This window comes from Rhinolophus sinicus, linkage group LG14, assembly GCF_036562045.2.
Source record: "Rhinolophus sinicus isolate RSC01 linkage group LG14, ASM3656204v1, whole genome shotgun sequence".
In the NCBI taxonomy this organism is placed as follows: domain Eukaryota; kingdom Metazoa; phylum Chordata; class Mammalia; order Chiroptera; family Rhinolophidae; genus Rhinolophus; species Rhinolophus sinicus.
Genome location: NC_133763.1, coordinates 42,306,811 through 42,333,228, shown reverse-complemented (window position 1 = coordinate 42,333,228; position 26,418 = coordinate 42,306,811). Strand labels below are relative to the sequence as shown.

Below are 26,418 nucleotides of genomic sequence, written 5' to 3'. Positions count from 1 at the left end.
GATGGTTGTATCAGGGCCTGAGCAAGAGTCCAATTCTAAGACCAGGTCCAGACAACATGTGAGGGGCAGGCTGAGGAACTTAGTGGAACCCCAGCCTTGCTGAGTGAGTGGGAGGGACCCAGTCCTGGGGCTTCCTGGGGATACAGATGGGTTCTTAAATAAGGAAAGGGGCCAGGGGCTGGCACTGAGCATAGATTGGCCCGATGCTCAGGCCCTGAGACCCAACCCTTTCTTACTGCTGAATTCTCTTACCCACTCATCCCCAACTTAGGGCCCAAACCACCCCTCGTCTCACACCCCTAGGTATAACAGGTCACCTTATAGCTGTCGACCAGGCTGCTAAAGTCCAGGAGGGCTTTCACACCCACTAGGTGTTTAACAAGCTCCACAAAATATTGAGGAGTTGGGACCCAGAAAACATGCTCTAGTAATTTAGGGCAGTTTAGGATGACGTCAGGATTCATGTTCTCAGCCTGGCTCTGCCTCTCACCACCCAAGTGGGGTTGAGCAGTGATGCTTCTCTCTGAGACTCAGTTTCTCTAAATGGCACTTTCAGTCCCGTCACTGACTCTGTGACCTCCTGCTGCACTCATAAGCAGCCCTGGGATCGTAGCACTTTCTGGGGAGTCAAGATGGGACAGACCCATCCTCCTGTCCCCACCTTACCCCCATAGCCTCCTTACTTCTTGGTTCCATAGATCCAGGCCACAGCGATATTCTCAAGGATGACGATGACAGTGAGTGGCAGGGTGGCCGAGTAGTCATCAAACATGGTGACAAAGTAGTTTCCGGAGCGCTGGACGAACAACATCCCCACGAAGAATGCAAAGATACAGCAGCCCACTACAGAGAGCCGGGAGGCCAGTGTGAGGGCAAAGGTACAGGTAGGTGGGGCCCGGGGGTTTTGGGGGCACCCAGGCCCTTCCCATCCCACCCCTCCCCCCAGCTGGCCTGCAGCCCACCCTCCAGCAGGCCCAGCCCTACACAGGGGAAGGGGTCCAGATTTGGAGGTTCTGAGCTCCCAGTCAGAACAGGGAGCCTCCCAGGGCTGGGAATGACAGGGACAGAACAGGACTGGCATGGAGGGAGGCCAGCCCTGCCCAAGCCAGCTCAGCAGGCGTTCAGGAGAGGGGCACGTGAACAAAGAAAGAGGCCTGTCTCTCGGCTCAGATGTGGCACAGGTTCCCAACCAGTCTTCTCCTCCTGGTTAGTGAGTGCCTTTCTCTGGTGGCAGAGCCAGGCTCCCGCTGTGTCCCGGGTGGGGGAAGGGGAGAGGAGGTTTCTGGGTATGGGGTCAGGAACGACTTGGTCAGAACCCAGTCTTTCTAAAGTCAGAGCCACAACCCGCCCGTGGTGGCTGCCAGGAGGAGTTACCTGTGAACATCTCCTTGGGCACCTTAAAGGTGTCGATGATGGGCGTGGTGATGCCTGCCATGGTCCCGATCATACTGCCCAGGCCCAGGTTGATGAGCATCAGGAAGAACATGACGGACCAGAACGGGGAGGCAGGGAAGTGCGTCATGGCCTCAGTGAAAGCGATGAAGGCCAGGCCTGTGCCTTGCACGGACTGTGGGCGGGGGCGAAGGGCAAGTGCTCCGTGAGGGGCCCACGCCCAGCCTGGGAGCCCCTGCTCCTGCCTCTCTGCCCAGAGAGCGTTAGGAATCCCCCCTTTCACAGGGACGCCACGTCCCCACCTAAATCCTGTTGTTTTGGGACAGGGGGTCTCAAACTTGAGTGGGCATCAGAATCCTCCCGCCCCAGGGACTAAAACACCGATTCAGGAGTTGTTCAGCTGTGGGGCCTGGAAACGGCAGGTTGTACAAGGACCTGCGGTGATTCAGGTGAAGACGCTCACTTTGAGAAACGTGCCCAGCTCAGGACTCCTCCTCTAGGAAGTCTCCCCTGGTTGTTGCCAGCTGTGAACTCCAGACCTTAATGCAGTGGTCTCAGCCACGGCTGCCCCATGGGATCACACTGGGGCCTTTAAAAACACTAACGCCTGGGCTTACCCCAGGGGCAATACTTTGATTGGTCTGGGGTTCGGGGTAAGCTGGGTACCAGGGTTTCATAAAGCCCTCAGGTGGCCCTGGTGGGCAGCCGAGGTAGAGAACTACTGCTGTAATGCTTGGGTGCCTGCTTTGGGGGCAACTGACCACACACTGCCATCACTTCTACATTGTCCTATACGGTCCAGTGACTGTGAGGGAACACCTCCCCAAGTAGGTGAGTGTGTAATCCCTGCCATTTGGATGTTGTCAAGGTTGTATCATTAAAAAACTGCTACAGTCTTCGCTTTATTCAGAGGGCCAGGCCACGCCTGTGAGAATGGGGCAGGGTCTCATGGAAGGGGGAGGTGGGGAGGTCCTTCATACTGCTAGTCACCTGGGGCAGAAACCAGGGTAGGATTCCCCGGACAGGGTCCTTTTGCTCTTGATCACTTGGGAAGAGGGCAGAGGGTACAGGACACAGCTCCCTCAGCGTTAGAATGGAGCCAGGAGAAGGACGCTGACTTTTAATGTGGGGCTCAGACACTGTGCAGGGAGTGTCACCTTCCCTGGCCCCATGGAGAAGGACAGGGTTAGCCAGGGCTGATGGGAGCTGGCTCTGCCCCCTGTGAGCCTTGGTACCAGCTGGGTCCTAGGACCCTGTGGGCATGTCTCTCTCCTGTTCCTCCTTCTAACAGAACAGTCACTTTGAAAGGTCCCAGCTGTGCAAATGAGGATAGAAGCAAGGGGTCAGAAGTTGGGCCTGGACATTAATGAGGGGACAGCATCCCCCTGCCCTCCTCCAGGGACTGAGGGACAATGTGGTAAGGAGAGTTGGAATGGGGACAGCGGGGGGAGAGACAGAAGCATCAAGGGGTGACTCAGAGTATGGGGACTTAAACCCCGGCTCCCCTCCTTACCGGCCGTGAGACCCTGACCCAGCTGCCAACTTACAAGCTACTCACCTGCAAAATCAGCACAACTTTCATATTCAACTCACAGTGCTGTCATGCGGCCAAAGGAGACAGACAGCAAGGGGCAGACACTCACGGAAACACTTATGTTCTGGGTGCCACGTACAAGGCATTGTGAGTGCCTGACATGGGGCCGTGACGGGTGCTCAGGAAACCCATTCAATCAACACGCAAGTCGTCCCGTACACTCCCTGGGATTTCTGTGACGTGTGTCAGCCTCTTGCCCTCACCAAGACTCAGCCGACCTCAGGGCAGAGGTTGGAACTGTTACCTTTCCTCTCTCCCTTTCTAGACACATAGAGGGTCCTCGCTTACCAGGTAAATGAGGGAGTCCCTGGCAGCTTTCTGGGGCCTACACGCAAGCTCCAGCCACTCATGGCTTGTGTGTGGGTCCACACCCCTGTGTATGCCTTGCGGACCAACCCGACAAAAACAGCCTGTCCCGCACCTTGTTCAGCTCGTCTTCCAGCAGGCAGGGATCGAGGCCCAGGGCTGCGAAATGGTCCTCCTTCACGGTCATGATGACCTTGTACATCTCCGTGTAGTCCTTGGTGGTCAGGTGGGAGAAGTTGACGTGGGGAGGGATGAGGTCCCGGCTGAGGACGTTGCTGTGGAGGTACCCCAAGATTTTCTCGGCATTCCTGCAGCAGGAAAGGGAGAGGACCAGGTAAGCAGGCAGGGGTGGGCACGATCCTGGGGGCACCTGCCAAGCACCCAGGCAGGACCCCCCAGCCATCAATAGAGACATCGCTGAGCCTGTCCTTGTGGTCCAGGGCTGGGGACAAAGAGCTCCTCTCAGCCCAGGGAGATAGGGGCTGTCCATCCATGGCCCGCCTGTCCCTTGGCCGGGTGGGCGGGGAGGGGAAAGGACAGGAGAGGTGCTACCTACTCGACCACACACTTCTCATTCATGATGTTGGCCTTGAAGCCCAGCACAGCAAACACGACGAGCGTGGCCAGCACCGAGGTGAAGAAGTTAATGAAGGACACCAGGGCAGCGTCGAAGTGGCAGTTGTTGTCCTGCTTGTTGTAGCTGGAGAAGGCAATGACGCCCCCAAAGCCCAGCCCCAGGGCGAAGAAGACCTGCGTGGCTGCCTCCCGCCACACCTGTGGGTCCAGCATCTTGTCCAGCTAGGGGGGTGGCAGGGGAAGACAAGAGACACACAGTAACGGTTGTATTCAAGCACAATGGAGTTTCCACCACACCCACTTCCCTCAGCCTCAACGGAGTTCAGAGGCAGCACAATATAGTGGGGACAAGCGGTGGCTGTGGGACCTTGGGCATTTCCCCTAACCCCTCCGAGCCTCAGTTTCCCCAAGTATAAAACACAGATAAAAAGGGTATCAACTTCAGAAGATCATCGTGAAGCTAAGGTAAGACACAATACACGTACAGGCTTACACAGTACATTCTCAGTTCATGTTAACGGGTATCACTGCTTATCGTGGGGCTATCCTTCTAAGGAATATCTCCAGAGCCATCAGGTACGACGTGTAGTGTACGACTCTAGGGTGTACCATTCATTTAGCCTACAGTGTGAATGGTGCTCCTAGAGTTGTCCAGTGTACAGCCTACACAACAGTATAGAGAATTGAGAACACCAGTGTCTTCCTAAGACCCCCTCCATCTCAAACCATAAAAACAGACACCAGAGGCAGAGCTGCTCTTCTCTGGGCCTGCCCGCTCTCACCTTCTTTTTTGTTTTTAAAGATTTTATTGGGGAAGGGGAACAGGACATTATTGGGGAACAGTGTGTACTTCCAGGACTTTTTTCCAAGTCAAGTTGTTGTCCTTTCAATCTTAGTTGTGGAGGGTGCAGCTCAGCTCCAGGTCCAGTTGCCGTTGCTAGTTGCAGGGGGCACAGCCCACCATCCCTTGCACAGCCCACCATCCCTTGTGGGAGTCGAACTGGCAACCTTGTGGTTGAGAGGACGCACTCCAACCAACTGAGCCATCCAGGAGCTCAGCAGCAGCTCAGCTCAAGATGCCGTGTTCAATCTTAGTTGCAGGGGGCGGAGCCCACCATCCCTTGCGGACTCGAGGAGTTGAACTGGCAACCTTATGGTTGAGAGAGAGCCCACTGGCCTATGTGGGAATCGAACCGGCAGCCTTCGGAGTTAGGAGCATGGAGCTCTAACCGCCTGAGCCACCTGGCTGGCCCCCGCTCTCACCTTCTTGAGAGTGTACTGTCCTTTTTAAATAAATCTGCTGCTTGCTTGGCTTTAAAAAAAAAAAACAAGGACACCAGCACCCAGCATCTCCCTCAGGCCTACCCAATCTTCTTTTTCTTAAAAAAAAAAAAAAAAAAAAAAAAAAAAAGAGGGGGCCCAACATTAATTCATATACATCTATATGCTCCCGGTCACAGAGAAACCCTCCCCACCCACCCAACTGAAGCACAGAAGCCAGATGTTTTCTGGAGAGGGAACCCCTGCCTGACCCCACCCCCAACTGCCCTCAGACCTGACAGGATCCTGAACCTAGAGGGGATGGGGCAATTTCCAAAGCGCTGTCATCTCTGTTCTCCTTTTACTGTTTGGTTCTCAAGCCATGGACCATGACTTGGATACAGCATCGGGCTTTAGAGTCAGACCGAGGTCTAAACCTGACTCCCATCTTGAATTAGCTGAGAAGGTTTAGGTAAGTGATAATGCCTGCTACCCTCAGTTTTCTCATCTGAAAAATGGGAATAATCATAGAGTCTCCCTCCCAGAATGCCTGTGAGGATCAAATGTACAGCCACCAGTAATGCCTGGCACATAGTAGCATTTAATTCTGACAAAATGCCTCTGATCTAGTCAGGATAGATGTGTGTTTTTTTGGTGGGGTTTAGGGATTGTTATTCATATTTGAAACGAGTAAACTGAGGTGAAAAGGTGAAATTTCTTGCTCAAAGTAGCTACCTGGGACAGAGAAGTTACTAAAACACAGATCATCTGACACTAGCTCATGGAGCCCCCCTCGTACCATCTCAAGACTCAATTGTCCTGTAAAGCAGGAGACAAAATCACCCGCTGGGGTGAGGTATGCTGGGAGGAGAGGTCAGAGCTGACGTTCAGACAGGTAAAAGTGGTTTAAAATGGCCACAGTGGAACATGGGAGAGTGGGACTACCAGAGAAATGGGGCAGATCTTCTTCATTACAAAAATAATACAGGCCCATTTCCTTATCTAATGGGGCCAGACTGGTTTTGGAAATCAGGCTTTTGTTCCTAATTTTATTGTGGAAAGGTAACACGGTACATATGCCACATAATTACATAACGCCACCCCAGTGGGGTCTGGTACCACCTGTAATCAAACACATTTGTATTTTTGCCGCAAAATATGAATAGTCACACCAAGTGAATCAATAAAGACTATAAATAGCCTCACATCTGTTCAGGTCATTTTGCCACAAAATGAGTTCTGGGAGAAAGAAAAAAATACATTTTTGTTTTTCCAGGCTATTTGGATTCGGGCATTGTGAATAAGAAAATAGGGGCCTGCCTGTACATGCTCCTAATAGAAATTTAAAGATTATAAAGAAAAGAACAAAATACAGTAGTCCCCCACCATCCACGGTTTCGCTTTCCAGAATTTCACTTACCAAGGTCTGAAAATATTAAATGGAAAATTCCAGAAATAAACCATTCATAAGTTTTAAATTACGTGCCATTCTGAATAGTATGATGAAATCTCACGTCGTCCTGCTCAGTCCCACCTGGGATGTAACACCCCAGCGTATCCACGCTCTATACGCTCCCTGCCAGTTAAGCTGGTTAGTCACTTAGTAGCCGTCTCAGTTATCAGATCGACTGACAGGTTATCACCGTGTTTGTGCTCAAGTGACCCTTTATTTTACTTAATAATGGCCCCAAGATTCAGACATGCTAAAAAGTAGCTATTAAGTGCTTCCTTTAAGGGAAAAGGTATGTATGTATAGGAAAAAACCTAGAATATATAGGGTTCAGTACTATCTGTGGTTTCAGGCATCCCCTGGGATGTCTTCAAATGTATCCACCGGAGATAAGGCGGACCACTGTAATCACAGTCCCACTGCTAAAGGACTTCTACACCTCCCCTCTTCTGGGTGGGTTTTTTTTTCTTAAGATCCTCCCAGAAGGTTCTGGAAATGGATGGATGGATTACTTATGCCTGGAAGGCATATTGTCATTCACTGGTGTTCACAGATGTCAATCATGACAGTTCTACCAATCTGGAACCTAGGCACTTCCCTCAGGCTAGAAACCTGGACCTCGTGGGAGGGCTCTGAGTAGTTTGGTAAGTTCCAAAGAAGCAAAAGATTTTATAAGGGGAGAGCAGGTTGAATTGGACATAGCTCTGGTCATGTCATTTGCATGTTGAAAATGTTTGTTGGTTCCCCACTGTCTGCTGGAAAATCTTTTCCCACTCTATTTTCTGAACACTCTAACTGCAGTGAACTTACTACTCTTCAAAAGTACCCTGGTCTCCTCCCTCTGGCCTTTGCCCAGGCTACTCCCTCTGCCTGGAATTTCCTTCCTCCTACTCACTTTCTGGTGAACTCCTATTTATACCTCAAAACCCAGCACAAATATCACCTCCTCTTTGAAGCTTGTCCTGGCTGCCTCTGGCAGAGCAAGTCACAGTCCTGGACTCGTACAGCTCTTGTCAATACCTGAATTATAGGTGTATAGTGTACTCTCACCACTTTGTTCTTCCTGAAAAACCCACCTGCTGTTCATCTTTGTATGAGCCATGCCTGGCACATGGAAGAGAAGGAAAAAGTGGGGGGGGGGGAAGTCAAGAGAAAAACAGACAGGCAGGCACAGTCTGACCTGTGTGCTCAAAGGGAGCTGAGTCAGGCACCTTCAGTACTGAATGTCTGTTGTTCCCTGAACTTACAGGGGCTCTTTCAAGACGTCTGAGGTGACGACACACAATTTCAGCAAAGTCCTGATCATAGTGTCGACAGAGCATGAACCCATGGCCACATCTCAGGGAGCTCAGTGTCCTTTCCAGACATCAGGATGTGACTGCAAGAGGGGAGGTGGGAAATGGGCTTTCCCACCGAAACAGAGCAATGGCCTCCTGCCATTTCCTTGGCATAGTGGCTGAGTCACTTCCTCATGCAGGGAACAAGGTGTGTCATGGCATTTGATTCAGCGGCATGGAGATGCTTTTTGAATCCACAAGCAGCTGCTGAGTGCTCAGCTTGAGCTGGTGCATGACAGGAGCCCACACGCTGTTCCTTAGCACTGCCGGTCACCTGCCTGTGCAAGAACCAGAAGGGACCACGAGACACCAGATGGCACTGGAGCACCCGGTTTGCATAGCCTAAGAGCAGTGTCACCTTCACAAGAGACCAAAATAATAATAGCTCTGCATGCTAGGGGCGGGACCACATGGTCCCCTGACAACGCCGTGAGGGAGCTACCACGGGTCACCCCATCTTACAACTGAGGAAACTGAGGCCCCCAGAGGCCAAGGAACTTGCCCTCTGACTGCTGAGTGAAGAGCTGGGGTCTGGATCCGACCACCTGGCTCCAGAGCCCACCCTCTGCTAACAAGGCTGGGCTGCCCTCGTCATCCTGCTTGGAAGCTGTACTCTACCTGTGGGAGTCAAGAAGTTCCACCACTAACTCCACTCCTGGGCCTTTAGGACTTACAGGGACCCCACTTCTCTCCTCGAAGGGCTAACGCACACCTCTGACTCTGTGGCCAGTCTGGCTCACTGGTCAGGACCGCTTGCTTGTCGAGGCCCAGAGGCGGCAAAGTGAGAGGCCGATGCCCAACGCTAGGGCGCAGCTCAGGTCGTGCCAGGCCCACCCCGGAAGACGGGTGTGGCCCTCACTGTGACTGCTCATAGGTGACACAGTGATGCTTTAAAACTCAAAAGGCACAAAAGGGGCCACAGTGAGGTCTCCTTGTCCTCATCCCTGTATCCCAGACACCCAGCTCCCCTTCCCTAGATAGAACCATGACTTCGGTGTCTTACGTTCCCTTCAGATGATATTTAATGCAATAGATGCACAGAGGGTGGCAAAAAAAACATATGCGTATTTTGAGAAAGGAAAAAAACTGTATTAAAATTACACTGACGGTAACCACTTTGAGCACCTCTTGTCATTGCAGAAGTCAAACGTGACATGTATTCATCTTTTGTTATCGGTATATATACAGTATTACAATTTAAATGTAGTTTTTTCCTTTCTTCAAATGTGTATACTTTTTTTGGCACCCTCTGTGTATACACACACACACACACATCACACGCATGTATCTGTGTACATGCCTGTGTGTGTGTGTATTCCTCCCCTTTCTTCTCCTAATGTCCACACCAGCGATGTCTACAGAGCTCTCCACCCTCCTGGGGCCACCACCTTCCTGGGGCTACTGCCCTGGCCCCCAGCCTCAACACTCAGTGTGCTGAGCTGGGAACCCAGAGTTCAGGGCTCCTGGCAAGCTGCTCCCTCTGCCCACTCAGCTTTGTCCCCACGGTCTGCCTACGGGACCACCAGGCCTGGCCCTTCTGTCCAAGGATCCCATTTATCTCGGCTGCTGCAAAATGTCCACGACTCCCGGGTTGTCCTGCGTCATCTGGACTTCATCCCAGGATGGCTGGCCCTGTCCCCTGCTCTGACTCAAGCTTCGGCTCCGCCATAGCTGCCCACATCCCGCCACCTAGCCCCTGGAAATCAGTCTGGCATCAGCAAAGTCCCCTCTTCCCCCCATCTCCACACTTTTCTCTGGAAGGTCCCTCACCGTCTTGCTCTGAGTCCAGGGTTCTCCCACCTGGCTGCATGTGAGAATCACCTGGAGAGCTTGGAAGAGCCTAGACACCACCTGGACACCATACCCAGTGATCAGATGTGCTTGATTCTGATTCGTCGAGGGTGGGCCTGAGCACTGGCATTTTTTCCTTGTTGCTTTGTTGCTACAGCTTCCAGGTAAGCCTGCTATGCAGGGAAGGGCTGAGCAAAGCCTGGCTCCACCCTGAGACCAATACTTCCCTTGCAGCCCTCTCAGGCGGCTTTGGGGAAGGCTGTCTTCTCACAACCCTTGGGACATTTGGGCTTGCAGGGGGACAGGGTGCTGCCCGTTCCTCCACGTCCCCATCCCCCATTCTGCTGTGCGCTGCCTCTCTATCCAGTATAATTGCTGCCATAATTCTGGGTGACTCAGTCTCTACATCACTGTCCCTTTCAACGATCTGCCTCTGGGTCCCTTTACCTCCTCCTTCCACTGACCTTATCCTTCCCCCCACTCCTACGGTCACGCCATGACCTGTGTCCAACTGGAACCTCAACATTAAGGATCCCACATTCCCAAGCACCCCATCTTTCCAGCTCACTCCCTCTAGTATCTTGCCTCCAAAACTTCTGCAGCTCTCCCTGCGTTTCTCTGCCCCTCACCCTCTCTGTATCCTAACTTCCCTTCCTCACCAGCTTAGTCAAGGGCCCATCATTTGGTCACTTACATTCTCAACGCCCCTGCCATCTCTCCACTGTCATCACTTGATAAACTCCTAACCCTGGTGATATCCAACCCTCCACCTACTGGTGGCCTGTCCCCAAGCAGCTAACACAGCTGGAGAAATCATATCTGGGGCCTCTGGACAGGTGGGACCTTGGACAAGTTATTTAACCTCTCTGCTTCAGTTTCCCCATGTGCAAAACGGCAGTAAGAGTAATGCCTGAGTCTAAAGTCAGTATGAGTTCAAACGAGTTAATATAGGCAAGGTGTGTGTAACCGTGCCTGGCACACAGGAAGCAGCACTCACTGCCAAACGCAGGATCGTTGTAAGTACCATGCTGGCTGACTTCACTCCTTACCCCAAACCTCCAGCGTGCCCTGAGAGCTGCACGCATTGCCCACCTCTTGCACAATTACTTCACACTCATGCCTCCTTTAGACCAACCCCTCCTCCATCATCTTACAGCGGGTGACCTTGCTTCTTACTTCACAGAGAAAAATGACACAATCAGAAGAGAACTGCAATGAGCAGGTCCTCACTACAGCTTCTCAGATGTCAGCTTCTGTGCCCACAGGCTGGCCAGTCCCTCCTGCTCTTTTGGGGACAGTGTGTGCTCCTGGCTAACAGCAACCCCTCCCCCTGAGCACTGGGTTCCAGCTCTCCCACAGCATCCATTTCCCCTTCTCTATTGGATTTTTTTTCAAGTGTACAATTCAATGGTTTGTAGCATATCACACAATTGTGCAGCTGCGATATCATGAGTTACAAGATATCTGCTCTTTACCCAGTTCCTGGCTCCCTGCTCCTAAAACCCTTGGCATCTCCTGTGCTGAGAGTGATAAAGGTGTCTTTTGTTATGTGAATGTGGTGACTTTTGGAATCACCGAAGGATGTGGGCTGGTGGTGAGTAGAACCAACTACTGATTAGAGGGTTGGAACTTTCAGTCCCACCCCCTTGACTTCTGAGCGGGGTAGAGGGGCCAGTGACCAATGATTTACTCAATCATAGCTGTGTAACGAAACCTCCATAAAAACCCAAGAGGACAGGTCCTGAGAGCTTCCAGGGTGGTGAACACGTGGAGATGCTGAGAGAATGGCACGCCTGGAGGGCATGGAAGCTCTGCTCCCTTTCCCCATATATGTCCTATGCATCCCTTCCATCTAGTTGTCTCTGAATTATATCCATTTATAATGAACTGGTGATCTGGTAAGTAAAATATCTCTGAGTTCCATGAGCCATTCTGGCAAATTAATCAAACCCATGGAAGGGCTTGTGGGAACCTCTGATTTATAGCCAGTTGGTCAGAAGCACAGGTAACAACAACAACCTGGACCTGTGAGTGGCATCTGGTGTGTGTGTGGGGGGGGGGGGGCAGGCTTGTAGGAATGCATCCTTAACCTATGGAATGTGATGCTATCTCTGGGTAGATAGTGTCAGAATCGAGTTGAAGAAAGTTGAATTCTCGGACACCCAGCTGGTGTTCCGAGAACTGCTTGTTGGAGATGTAAAGAGCCCACCCCCTTCACCCCCCGCCCCCCGCCATGTTGAAAACTGAATCTCTGAATACAATTTAGCAGTCATTACCACAATCGATTTGAGAACATTTTCACTACCTGGAAAAGAAAGCCCGTACCCATTAACAGTCACTGCCCCATTTCACCCCCAACCTCCCCACAAACCCAGCCCTGACCAACGACTCCTCTGCTTCTTCTCTACAGATTTGCCTCTTCTGGACACTTCATGTAAATGGAATCGTACACTATGTGGTCTTTTGTGACTGGCTTCTTTCACTCAGCTTAACGTCTTCATGTTGTAGCATGCATCAGTACTTCATTCCTTTTTGTGGCTGGATAATAATTCCATTGTATGGATGTACGACCCTTTATTTTTCCATCCATCAGTTGATGGACATTTGAGTTGCTTCTACTTTTTGGTTATTGCAAAGAATTCCGCTATGAACACTTGTGTACAAGTTTTTGTGTAGACATATGTTTCTAGTTCTCTTGGATATGTGCCCAGGAGTGAAATTGCTGGGTCATATGCTAACTCCAACTAACCTTTTGAGGAACTGCCAGATTGTTTTTCCAAAGCAGCTGCACCATTTTACATTCCCACCAGAAGTATATATGATGGATTATTTTTATCATCATATAAAATTCTGAAATAACACCTTTGATCCCACGGCCCTATCTAGTTAACACCCCATTTCTCATTTCTCTGCTCCCCTTTGCAGCAAAACTTCTGAAAGTAAGTATTCTCTATTACTTGTCTCCAATTTCTCACCTCCCATTTTCCTTTGAACCCATTACTATTAGACTTTGTCCCCAGCACTCAACAGCCCTTGTCAAGGTCACCAGTGACCCCTCTGTTGCCAAGTGCATTGGCCATTTCTCAGTCCTCATTGCATCACCTCGCGGCAGCTTTGAACATGGCTGACTATTCCCTCCTTCTTAAAGCACTTTCTCCACTTTGCCTCTGAAATGACCATCTCCTTCCTTCCTCGTCCTCCTCTTTCTCCTCTTTCTCCTTCTCCCTTACTAGCCATCTCTTCCCCGACCTCTAAACGCTGGGTCCCCAAGTGCTCAGTGCTCAGACCTCTTCTTTGTCTACATTCACGGTCCAGATGGCTGTAACCGGTATATGACTTTAAACTCTTTGACTCCCAAATTTATACTTCCACTCAACCTCCAGACTCATCTATCCAACCACCTACTCAACGTCTCAGATACCTTTTAGACATTTGAGACCTGCCGTGTCTAAAACAGTACTTTTTTTCCCTTAAATTATAATATTTTAAAGATTTTTTTTTCTTTTTTCTTTTTTTGTTATTAGTTTCAGGTGTACAAATCAATGTAATAGTTAGACATTTACACCCCTTACAAAATGATACCCCTCTCCCCCAATCTACTGCCCCTCTGATATCGCATACAGCCGTTACATTTCCACTGTCTCTATTCCTTATGCTTAAAACAGTACTCTTGGGGCAAGCCCGGTGGCTCAGGTGGTTGGAGCTCCGTGCTCCTAACTCCGAAGGCTGCCCGTTCGATTCCCACATGGGCCAGTGGGCTCTCAACCACAAGGTTGCTGGTTCAACTCCCACAAGGGATGGTGGGCAGCGCCCCCTGCAACTAACAATGACAACTGGACCTGGAGCTGAACTGTGCCCTCCACAACTACGACTGAAAGGACAACAACTTGACTTGGAAAAAAGCCTGGAAGTACACACTGTTCCCCAATAAAGTCCTGTTCCCCTTCACCAATAAAATCTTTAAAAAACAAACCAAAAAAAAGCAGTACTCTTGGTGTTCCCCTGCTCCTCCAAGCGTCTTCCCCCATCTCCATAAATGTCAAATCCTTCCTTCGAGCTGCTCAGGCAAAAGGCCTCGGACTCATCCTCGATCCCTCTCTTTCTCTCACATCTCATATCCAACGAACAGCAAATCCTGTTGACTTTACTTCCTCAACGTATCTCCCACATGATCACTTCTCAGCACCACTATTGCCATCACCTGGCCTCCAACCACAGTCTCCTTTCACCTAGAATGAATACTAACACCTGGATGGCGCCTTCTAGCAGGTTTCCCTGTTCCACCTTTGGCCCCTAAGATTTTCCATGGCAGCCAGAGTGAGCCTTCGAAGACTAAGTCAGATCCTGTTGCTCCTCTGCTCAGAACTCTCCACTGGCTCCCATTTCACCCAGAGTAAACAGCAGAGTCCTCACCTGGCCTGCGAGACCCTCCTGATCTGGCTCCCCCTGGACCCCATGCCCTACCGCTCTCCCCTCCCGTTCCAGCCACACTAGCTTCCTGGAATGCACCAGACACATTCAACCTCAAGGCCTGTTCGGTTATTGTTCCTTCTGTTTGGAATGGAATATGCTACTTCCAAATATCCACGTGACCTGCTCCCTCTGCTCCTCAGCTCTTCACTGCAGGTCTGTCACTTTCTCAGAAAGGCCTTCCTTGAGTATGCAATCTAAAGCAACCCCTCTCCCCACTGCCCCTCATCCTTCTTTCTCTGCTTATTCTCCTTAGCAACACCATCCAACAACCCCTTTGTCTCACACTGTCTGTCTCCCACCCCTACCATACAAGGCCCACGAGGACCTGAAAGCTTATCTCCTTTGTTCACTGCTGTATCCCAGGACCTACAACGGTGCCCAGAACGTAACAGGCATTCAATGAACTTTCTTGGAATGAAGAAATAAATGAATGACGGTCATTTGGGTTGTTGTCAATCTTTTGCTACCAAAACAAAATGCTGCAGACCAATATTGTGCACAGATCATTTGCTGGTGGGTGAGTCCATCTATAGGATAAATACCTACAAGTGGAATTGCTGAGCCAAAGGATGTGACCAGTTGTAATTTTGTTCAATAGTCCACCATAATCTACGTTAAGCCACCACTTCATGTTGAGTGAATCACATAATTGCGTGGTACCCTATCGTGACTTGGTTTTTACCTGCATGGTAAGAAAGTAATCAGGAAAGAAGTGGCCTAAGAAGTTCATTAGCCATTAACTTGAGTTAGTGTCCCATCAAAGGTGTTAGTGGGTCATCATGGTAGCCTGGCCACACTGCATTTGTCACACTCAGTAACTGCTTAAAGGGAAAGTCCATGTCCTACAGCTGGGGTTATTCCCGATATTGGAAGGCTTTATGGAGGGAACATCTTCTAGGTCATTCAGCATATCCATGGAGACTATGCTTCCTTCAGGTGGATTCGGAAATGTCCTGGCCAAAAATCTTGGGTTCTGCCATGTCTGCCAAATGTCATGACCCGTTATGTACATTTTGGTCAGTATGGAGCAGTGCACAGCCTGGGCAGCTGTGCAATGACCCTGGCACGCTATAGCACCATTCTAGGGCAAGAATTTGAAATGGTTCCCGGTTTCCTCATACCTCACCAGTCCTGTGCTGGAACAGTCACAGCTCTGCAGCAGTAGTCTGCCATGTATGGACTGTCAGACGATCGTTTCTGGGAGTAGGTCTCTTTTGCAGATGACTTGGAGGGATTTGTATGTAGGAACCCTCATTCCAGCCATCACTATGGGCCTTACCTGCTTCAAACAAGCAGCAGCACAAGCTGTGAAGGGGATTCTTGATGAAGGAGTTTGGCCTCTGAGGCCCTCAGGCCTCCCTTTCCCTGCTCCACACATCCCTCCAAGGTCAAGGGCAGGAGCTGCCCCACAGAACTGCTCAGTGGACAAGGCCTCAAGACGGGCCCCACAGGCTCTATCCAGGCTGAAAGTTAGGAGCTAGGTGGGCCATGGGCCACACATGCTGGTTCTAGTGACCTGGCTCCTCTAGGGTCTTCTGGATTTATTTCTTTAAGCGTCACTTCATGAAGACTCTGGCCTCTGCAAAGGCTAACATGGAATCACAGGAACGTCCTGTGAACATCCAGGAAAAGGTTTTAGAAAGGAGCATCCCTCGTTGTTCAAAGCGCACATCAACCATTTTGCATCCATCTGAGTGGCAAAAATTGAAGTCTAACAAATGTGGAGCAACTGGGACTGTCATGCACAACTGGTGGGAGTGTTAATAAATGCAACAGCTGTGGAGAGCAATTTGGCCAACGTCTAGTAAAACTGAAGATATGCATAGCCTTGGAGACAGCAATTCCACTCCTAAATATATAGAGCCTAGCAATATAGAAACCCGTGTGCATGAAGATCTGGGTAATAACGTTTACTGTAGCATTATTAGTAGTGGTGAAAACTGGACATAACTTAAATGATTACCAACTAGAGAATGAATACATCAATTTTCATTTAGTGCAGCAGTGGAATACGACACAGCAGCAAAGAATGGATGCACTAGAGCTACATATATCATTATAGATACATTTCAAAACAGTGTTGAGCAAAACTAAAAGCTAGTCACCAAAGGTTGCATATACTCCGAGCCTTTCACGTAAAGTTTAAAAGTAGGCACAAATGCTCTAAGCGTATGTTGGTCATAAACCCACCTATATGTATTACAATTTTTTAAAAATATACCTTAGCAGGATCAATCCCCAATTCAGGATAGTGGTTATCTTTTTGGGGAGGAAGGGAATGAGCTCAGGGTGGGCTCTACAGGCACTATTATGGCATCTGTAATATTTTATTTCTTAAGAATGTGTGTTATATTACTACACGTGTATGTTTATACCACTGACATAGTTCATAAGTAAAAAGATGATTAAAAGAGTGTCTGAATCAAAAGGGGACCAGTGTTGTATGTGCTGGGGCTGGCAGCCAATCTCACAAATGGGTTCTACCTGCTCCTAGAGTTACACACCAGGCTTTCTAACACCACCACGGGGCCCATCTGGAGACCTGCACGAATCTCCACATTTATGAACATCTCTGGGGCATATCATTTCTTCATAAAGTTCAGTAACGTGTAACTGACTCAAGTGAACACGTTAGACTGATCATGAGTCTAGAAATACAGTTGAAGTCATTCATAAAAAGTTGGCTCTCTCCTCATGGCTGTTTTCCCCCAAAGAAACCAGGTTTTCCTTTTTTTTCTTCCTTGTCAGACATCACGTGTTCACAACAACCCTACGCCAGCCACGTGGCTCGGGAGTCACACTCACGCCTCCGGAGATTCACTGTTTCATAAAGTGGACCTCCGTGGTTGTTGCCATAGAAACTTCAGATGTTATTTCCCAGAATGCCAAGGGCCAGTTTATGCTGTCTGGTGAACACGGAGTGGGGTGTGTCCTGTACGTTGCCAACCCCCGCCCCTGCCCCAACACCAGCTGCTGTTCACAGTTGTACAGCATGGTAGTTGGGAGGGAAATGGGGATATCCAACCCCACTAGATCTGGATTTTTCTCCTTGTGTCATCTGTATGAACTTTCTGTATAAGTGTGTGTGTGTGTGTGTGTGTGTGTGTGTGTGAGCACATGTGTGCTATGGCACTACTGGGGGGCAATGTTGAGGGGCCTCCAGCTGGCGGGGTTCTGACCCATGCCCGGGGACTGGGATCTCACCAGGCCCCTGCTGGCTGCTGGTTGGTCAGCTGGCATTAAGAGGTGGACTTCCCAGCCTGCTCAGCTGGGTTACTAATTACATTACTTGGGGCATTCCAACCTGCATTTAAAATTATCTTACTCCTTGGTGGACTGGCTCCTACCAGCTGTGCCCAGTGGTCTGAAGGGGAATAGAAAGGCAAGGCGACATGGTGGGCAGAGACCACTGTGAGGAAACCCGAGTGACCATCGGCAGGGTGCCTGTGCCTGCTGCAGCCCAGTGAAACGGGCACAGTGGTCAAGCTCGTTCCCATCACTGGGCTACTGGGAGGATTCAGTGACAGGAGATGTGGAGGAAACGGTGAGGGTGACATGACTATCCACTTGGTCTATTATTATCTTTAATACAATAGTAACATTGGTCCCCTGATTTGAGTACAAGCTGGGATTCCCCGGGGAGCTGCTCTTAGCATCTTCTCTGCTCCTGCTGTCACAGGTCCACCCAATGAAACCCCCAGCGCTCCCATACCCCATGCCCCAGCCAAAGCTGAGGTCCCATCATTCCCTCAAGCATACCCAGTGCTTTTCCACTCTGGTTCATGTGCTTCCTTTGACTGCAATGTCCTCCTGCCGTTCACTGAAATCCCATCTGCTCTCCAGGGCTCGACTCACATGTCACCTCCTCCCTGAAGCTTCTTCCGATTTCACCCAAATTGATGTGCTGTACCTCTCTTTGGAACCCTGAGGGCAGGGCCCATGCCCCGCCCCCAGTCCATCCTTCAGGGACCTGACATAATGCCTGACATAGCAGGTCCTCCCTGAGTGCTACACGGCAGGAAGCTGACCGGGCCCAGTGGGGCTGCGGTGCCCCCAGACCCTTACCTTGGGCGTGAACATGTGCAGGATCCCATCGACGGCCCCTCGAAGCAGCAGCCCCCGGACCAGGAAGCAGGCCAGCACCACGTAGGGGAAGAGGGAGCTGAAATACATCACCTGCAGAGAGAAGAAGGACCCACCATGGCTCAGAGCCCCTCGTGCAGCTGATACCCCCCTCCCTGCTCACAGCTGGGGCACATGAGCCTCTTCTGATGGCTACAGAAAGCAGAGCCCTGGGACCCCGGGGCACTGGGCCAAGCTCACCGCATGTCTGGCCTTGAGCCAAGGCAGAAACAGGAGCACAGAAAAGCTGGAGTCAGCATGGCCAGGCTTGGGGCTGGTTTTCTCCTTTCAAGGGCTGGTGGGGCTGGGTCTGAGGCCTCCCCACCCCCAAGGGCAGTCAAGGGGGTGAGCAACCCTTTGTTCTCCCCTCATTTTTTCGTGTCTCCTGCCTACTTTTTAGTTCCTGATTCCAATGGATCCCCTGAGGATCTGCCCTGTCCTTAGAGCTCGTTTGACAGAAGGCATCCAGGAAATTATAGATATGGCTCCCAAGCAAAAACATCAGAAGAAGGTCCTGCCTCTTGGGATTATAAATCGTGTGCTATTTTCTAGCATGTGTTTCTTGCACATTTCCATATCCCCATGTGCCTGGCACAGAGCCTCATGCAAAGAAGATGCTCATACAGTGTTTGTTGCACTGAAACATATCAGGAAGGCTGCTTATGCAAAGGTTAGCATATTTGTAGCTAGACCATCTGAGTTCTGATCCTGGCTCTACCACTACCAACAACATGACCTTGGGCTATTTACTCAGCCGGAGTGTGCCTCCATCTCCTCATCTACAAAAATGGGTATAAGAACTCCTAACTCATAAGGTTGTTGTGGACCAAATGCATTCATATATGTGGCAGCCCCTGCAAACTGCCACAAACTGTCAGCTACAAGTTTGGCCTTGGAGAGGGAAGAGGTGGCGGCTGAGACCATGCTACTTTTCCAAGGCTTAGCTTCTTTGCTCATCAAATCTGGTAAAGAGCCTGGAGCCTCAGACAGATAGCCACAGCTCTAGTTCCAGCTTTGGGACAGACTGGCTGTGTGATCTCAGGCAAGATGCTTTCCTGTCTCTGGGCCTCAGTTTTCTCATTTGTAGAATGAGTGAATTGGGCTACAGGATCTCCAGCGTCCTTTCCAGCCCCAGCCGTCTATGCATACTGACATGTGATGAAGAATAAAGGTCTTTATTTGAAGGGGATTTGAACTGCAGGGAGAAGGTGTGTGGGGCTCAGCTGGTCTGCAGCTGTAGAGGCCAGTGTGGAGCTGCCCTCTAAAGCCCCCTTCACTCCTAGCACCCACCTGCTCACAGAGCCTGTTGGCTGTACACACAGTGAGCTGCTGGTTTTCACCAGAATTTTGAGCAGGGCTTTTGCTTGGGACCCTGAGGGGCTGGGATCTAGACGAATGTCCCTGAGTTAATACTGCTACTAGTTTTCCTTCTCTGTAGTTTGCAGAGTGGGCCTGAGTTATCTGAGCACAGAGGGAGCTTGGGGTCAAAGCCCTGATTTTCTACAAGCCCAGTCCTGGTGAGCTGTCCACCAGGAACAAAACTACAAGTGACACCCCCATCACCTCCTCGGGGGGCCTGTGTCCTCATCCTGAGCCATCCAGAGGCCAAGATCACCCACAGAACCCAGCATGGGGCAACCCAGAATTCTCAGCCCCCTGCCCTCCATCCTTTTCTCAAACCATGTGGCTCTGAGTGGCCCCTCCAGACTCACCTTCCCTGAGGACTGGATGCCCTTGACAACGGCCATGCCCACAATAGTCCAGGCCACCAGGAGGCACAGGGTCATCTTCCAGTTGAGACCTCCACTCTCTGAGATCGAGTTGGAGATGTCCAGAGCCTCTCGGTACCAGAAGTAGGTAGTGGCTGAGCTCTTTTCACACTCTGCCTCCACCACTGCAACAGCCGCAAAAGCCACACAGGACCTCAGTGGCGAGGTAGTAGGGCCACTTCCTCTGCTGCACCCCTACTCAGGGCAGCAGTGGGTGAGGGGACCACTGAGTGAGGGCAGCAGGGAGGGGCTGTCCCCGTCCTGGGTGAGTCACGATCTGGCAGAACCCGAGGACTCCTGGGCTTCTGACTGGGGCTGGACCTCAGGACTCACTGATCTGGCTAAAGTCCCACTCATGCCACCCCCTGCCCACGTCCATCCATGGAAGGCACAAAGGGTCATGCAGAACTGGCCTCTAGTCCCTTGGGAAGGTCCTGAGCTGGGAATTGGTTAAATCAGTGGTGTGACCATAGGAAAGTTGCTTCTGAGCCTCAGTGTACCCATCTGTGAAGTGGGATAAATCATCCAGCCCTTTACACAGATGGCACACAAATTAAGGCTGTTTCCAGAGAGAACGGTATTAGATTAACACGGTGTAGTTGATAACAAGTAAAGAAAAGTCACAATTTCCAGAGTTTTACCTACACTCACTAGTTCATTCAATCCCCATCAGAACTCTGAGATAGGCTGGTGAGAGATCGTAAGGGGAAATGAGGGTCAGCAAGGATAGGCCTCTTATTCAAGGTGACACAGCAAGCTGATGAAATCCCAAATGTGTGCCTAAGCTTCTTAGACTCATTTGACTCCTTCCTGGGACAGGGCTGGCAGGGGTTCCCAGATGGTCATATTCAAGGGATCCCATACTTGCCTGCGACGGTCCCATTCCTGATGACAGGACATTCACTCCAGGGCAGTGGGTACTGGAAGGACTTGAAGAAGTAGAAGATGCTCCACCCAATGATCACATTGTAATAGAGCCCAACGAAGAGGCAGACCTGGCACAGGGCACAGTGTGGGCTCACCTGGGCTGCAGGGAACCCCGCCCACCCACACCCAGCCACGCCCACCCACACCCAGCCACGCCCACCCTCACCCAGCCACGCCCACACAGCCTCACATGGCCGAGGAGGAGGACGCCCCCTCCTGATCCTCCATCCATCTGGCATTCCAAGAATCCACAGAGGAATGTTTCAGATATTAAGGTTCTCTCCTTTAAGCAGCAAACTCTTAAAATGCTTATCCTTTCCACTTTGAAATTCTTCTACTATGCTTAAAGTACTTCCCCATCATTTCCTGATGACTCAGGATCCCAATTCCAGAGCTATCCCTGGAGCAATGGAGACTGGGACAGCTTCTCAGCCTCTATAGTTAACTGCCACAGACCCGCTACCCTTTTTGAGGGTTTCTGGATGTTTATTGGTTTCCTATGCCCACCCTTCTCTCAGGACACTACTCCCCCTTGGGTCATGTCAGCAGCCTGCCTCTAGAAAGATGTCAGTGCTCATTTCTTGTCTCTAAAAAGATGTCACTTCTCATTTCTCCGAAGCATGATAACTAACCTCGGTAGAATTGTATTTAAAATAGGAGTGCATGGGTTCTGACTGAGGATCAAGGCGTTTCTTTGAAAACAATGCTTTCATGTGCAGGAACCTGCTGCATCCACCCAGGATACTGACAGGTCTCTGCTGTCTCCAGGCTACATTATGCATCAGTGACACTGCTAGTCATGTGACAGCTGAGGGCCCCTCACTTCATCCATCTCACTTGAGCCCTGGTGTGCAGGAGCAGACACTCCTAACAGCACACATTACAGGGGATACAGAGGGAGAGAGAGACACCCACTTCCTTTCCTTGGGTGTTTCTGCCCAAGGGGGAGACCCCACTCACTCTCATGGCCAGCCCCAGTACAGTGCGCTGTGTTCGGCTGTGTCCACCTGTGCAGAGGTGATGCCGGCGTGAGAGGGGGAGCTGCACAGTCCCTCTCCCAGTCTCTGCCTGAGGCAGGTTTGGCTGGCCCTGCTGCCAGGCCTGACAGAATCCTCAGGCCCTTCCAGAAGCAGATTCCAGTTTTTATCCCAGGTGAGGATGTGAGCAGCTGCAGGCTTTGACCTAAAGGGAGGCTCCGTGTCCTCACCTAGAGCACTAAGCGAGCCCCCGTGGATTAGCCTAGAGCTCTCATGGAGCTCGCCATATAGGCCAGTGGGGTCTCCCTGTCTCCCCCTGTTCCAAAGCCTCACCCCTCCTGGGTCGGCTCTGGTCTGAGTCCTTCTCCAACTCAGCAAAATGGCAAGGAGACCCCGGGTCCCAGAGCTGCCTCTTCCTGTACCACCCACTTGCCCAATTAACCAAAGAAAGAGGAAGGGTCTTCCTCGCAGGAAGCGAACGGACTAGTAAACAGAGAGGGCATCCAAGGTGGTCGACATGTCCCCAGAGAACTCTAGCTGAGATGTCTCAGGCACCCCCTAGTGAATGTGCTCCAGGCTTTCCTCCTTAGTAACAATCCCAAATATTACATCCTGCTGCAGGCAGTGGAGCCAACTCTCAGTTTAGGAAATACGTGGCTCTGAGACACCAGCTGGAAGCAATTGTCACATGGAGGGTCTCCCTCCCTGCACTTTCCCCGGCCCAGGACTCTGGTCTATAAACCCTGCATCCGAGAATGGCCTCCCTCCATCCCGGGGAGCACCCACTGCCATCCCCCGACTCACGATACAGCTGGAGAAGCCGATGCCCCCGAGGCGGGGACACACGTAGTGCCACACGCCAATGCTGCCCCGGCGAATCCTCTGCCCCACTGCCAGCTCCAGGAAGAAGAGCGGGATCCCAATGATGATCAACAGCACCAAGTAGGGCACCAGGTAGGCCCCTGGGGAGGCGGGAGGGGTGTCAGAGGGGTGTGCAGCCCGGCAGCAGGGGGGGCCCGGCCGTCAGGTCCCACCATCCCACCCACATCTCTGAGCATCTCAAACTGTCACTGGTCCTCGTAGTCCTCCAGGAATGCGCTGCTCATCCGTGGGACCTACTGGCCACCGAGACCCTCCTTCTCCCCCTGGACTCCCCTGACCTGAAAGGCTAAGGCCCAGTTGTCCATCAACACCTCCTGCTTACAAGTCTAGGCCCAGAAACAGGCAGACAGACACACTCGCCTTGGGACGTACTCTGGGGACACCTGTTCACAACCCCTCCCACCCACAGAGCAGCAGCCCAGATGGACGGGGCCCCCCAGAGGCACAGACCCCGAGCACAGCCGTCCCTGTGCCTGAGCCAGATGCTGACGCAGCAGATTGGGCAGCTCCAAGGAAGTGGAGCTTGGAAGCTCTCCAGGGAGAGGGGTCTGACAGGCACGGCCATTAATCTACAGCTAATTGGGAGGAACAGGAGAGAAATTAGCAGTTCAGAAGAGTGTAGCTACGAGGACCATAAAGGATAGAATGGATCTCGCTCAAGATTCCAGATGATAAATTAAACTCGCTGTCCTGGGCCTCACTGCAGACACCATCTCGTTTCCAAGTGACAGGCCATTTAGCAGGAGAATTAGAACCATGTCTGGACACAGACGAGTGATCCCTGCTGAGAGCTGTGCCAACGACCTAGTCCTGTTAGCAACGCTGTTGGCACAGCCCGGACTGTCCGGCAAATGGTGTCAGACCAGCCCCAGTCACTCGTGCCCTGATGGTCACCCAGCACCCTCAGACCAAGTCCCAAAAGCTGGGGGTCTCCACAAGACCCCCAGCCACACTGCTCTGCCCCCCATAACATGGCATCCTAGATGTTCCCCAACTTGTGCCCAATCTGCCAGCGAACCCAGGGCATCAGCATCTCCTGAGCACAAGACATGTCACTTGGCAATAGGCAGCTGTTTTCTCAGGCATGTGGCGTGGGGGCATCTCAGGGCAGCAGAAGGCCCACACGCTCTCCAGGGAGAGCTAGCAGGACCCATAGATTCACATGAGCAACATCAACACGTGTGTACACACACGTCACACATGTCTCACACACACTCACGTCGCACAGAACCAACTGAGCCCATACGTGCTGAGGGAGGGGTCTGGGTCCAATGCAGCTAATTAGGAAAGGCTTCCAAGGGAGGCCACCCTCCGAGCCTTACACAACAGCATCTAGTTCACTAAACACACACTTGCTCAGTCACATGAACATGTAAATTAAACACGTCACTAACAAGCAGCCCCATCCTGGTGCTAAAAAGAGGGAGGGCCTGAAGGAGTCCCGGTTCTGTCTTTTAACCTAGCTGTCTCTCGGTCTTGGGCTCGGGGAAATGGAAGAGAAATGACCTGCAGGAGAGCAAAGGGACACAGCCACACTGGTTTTGTATTTCGCCTGTGTGTCCTTGCTGGGGCAAGACATGCAGGGAGATGGGTTTAAGGGTGTCAAAGAAGTCGGTTGGCGTCTTCTGTGGATGCTTCTCTCCTCTAACCAAAGAACCAGGGAAAGCATCCAGGTAAGTGCTGTCCAAAGAAGGGTCCCCCAGCAAAGACCAGCCACCTGCCGTCTGCCACCCGCCACCGTCACTCAGGCCCGTCCGCCTCAGCTAGACCCCAGGACGCTGACTTGAAGCGGGTTTGTACACCACACTGAGGGGTGCCTGACCACAATGCTGGGGGCCTGCGAGCGGGGTGGGCAGCTCTTCTGGTGAATCAGAGGTACTTGATATTCTTTAGAAATGCACCCTCTTCCACCTTAGAAAATACAGCTTAGGGACACACCTGGGTTTCCTTTGATGTTCCAGTGGCTTCCAGGAGCCTTAGGTCATCAGTCTAAACAGTGGGGAGCACTGCTCAGGGCCTTGGGAAATGTAGCAGACGATGGCTATAGGGATTGGATTCCAGGACCTCTACTCTACAGTCTGGGTCTCATTTCTGGCCAACCCTGAGGTTATTCCTGGGATTTGAAAGACCACCATGGTCTCCATCTATTGAGATGCATACTGAGTACAGGTTGAGACCCAGACTCTGGTGAGTAGAAGGGATTTGATACCAGGGCAAGAATCCACTAGAGGGATTCAAACTGAGTGGGTGGCCTAAGGGACCCTCCTACCTAGGAAGCAGTAGGTGTGGTGATAGCATGCTCAGGCCCTGGGGCCAAGCTATCCAGGTTTCAACCCTGACTTTATGACTAGCTGTGTGACCTTGAGCAAGTTATCTAACCTCTCTGTGCCTCAGTTTTGCAGTCTCTAAAATGAGGGTGATAATAACTCCTTCCTCAGACAGGGTTGTGGTGGGGATTTGATGGTTGAACCATATGAAATTGGTGCTTTGGTTGTTCCAAGACGCTCAAATATCAACAGTATCATGAATTTCAGCCTAATATCCAGTAAGTGTTTAGAACAGTGCCTGGCAGCTAGTAAGCGTGTAAAAACAATGGCCAGCAGTTGCTCTTTACAATGTGTCAGATACAGTGCTGAGTATTCTACATGCAAAGCTCTTTTCATCCTGCCAACTATCCTGAGGGGCAGGAAGTACTATTATTTCCATTTTACAGATGAGAAAGCGAGAGAGGCACAGAGAGAGGAAGACACTTGCACAGAGAGCTGACTAGCTGGGCGGGGACTTGAACCCAGGCCGTCTAGGTTCTTGATAGCTCTTAGCGATTCCTGGGGGAGTCTTGCTCTGCAATCCTGACCTCCAACCGACAAGGGTTCCGATTCTGCCTAGGGAAGGGGTGTTCCTTTTCACCTCCCAGCCCAGCCCGCTTGCAGAGCACCCCCAGGGCTGGCGGGCCTGCCTCTTACCGCCTCCGTTTTTCTGGCACAGGTAGGGGAACCTCCAGATGTTGCCGAGGCCCACGGAGAAGCCGATCTGGGCCAGGATGTACTGCAGCTTGCTGTTCCAGGCTGGCCGGTCCTCTGCGTCCAGCTCCTCCTCCGCGGCCCCTTGCTTACCGCCGGCCCCACCGGCCACATTCAGGACGCTCTGCTTGTAGTCCACGGGCTCCTCCAGGGCCAGCAGGTCAGCCACCGACTCCGTGACATGCTCGCTGCTGTGCTCACGCTGGGTCACCTTGCTGTTCTTTGGCATTGGTGCCACTGAGGCCACACGGCCCTGCTCCCAGCACACAGAGAAGGGGGGACGCGGCTGTCCTCAGCGCCTTCTCATCCGGGACCTGTGAAGCCAGGTGAGCAGCAGACAATTAGCTGGCAACACCAGCGAGGTGGGAAACTTGGGTAAACACAACCAAATCAACACCCCATCACTCACGTGGAGCTGGTCAGGGGCTTGGAATATTGAGCTGGCCTTCCTCCCTGTCAGGGGTGCCCCCAAGGAGCCTAAAGTCTGCAGACTCAGTTTCCCAGGCCTTACCTGATTACCCGAGAGCCATTAGAAGAAGAAA

At 51.5% G+C, this 26,418-nt stretch overlaps 1 protein-coding gene across 2 annotated transcripts in view; it reads right to left on the bottom strand.

Annotated features, from left to right (window-relative positions):
- SLC6A17 (solute carrier family 6 member 17) overlaps positions 1-26,418 on the bottom strand; it is a 46,256-nt gene that overhangs the window by 5,379 nt on the left and 14,459 nt on the right. For both annotated transcript variants that reach the window (XM_019730477.2, XM_074319325.1), the window contains exons 2-10: positions 25,820-26,190; positions 22,779-22,936; positions 20,939-21,065; positions 20,014-20,195; positions 18,245-18,355; positions 3,849-4,090; positions 3,408-3,600; positions 1,375-1,567; positions 684-843 (exon numbers count right to left, since the gene is read on the bottom strand). In XM_019730477.2, coding sequence (XP_019586036.2) covers positions 684-843; positions 1,375-1,567; positions 3,408-3,600; positions 3,849-4,090; positions 18,245-18,355; positions 20,014-20,195; positions 20,939-21,065; positions 22,779-22,936; positions 25,820-26,105 — 1,652 coding nt within the window. In that variant the 5' untranslated portion in view covers positions 26,106-26,190. The remainder of the gene's footprint in view (positions 1-683; positions 844-1,374; positions 1,568-3,407; positions 3,601-3,848; positions 4,091-18,244; positions 18,356-20,013; positions 20,196-20,938; positions 21,066-22,778; positions 22,937-25,819; positions 26,191-26,418) is intronic.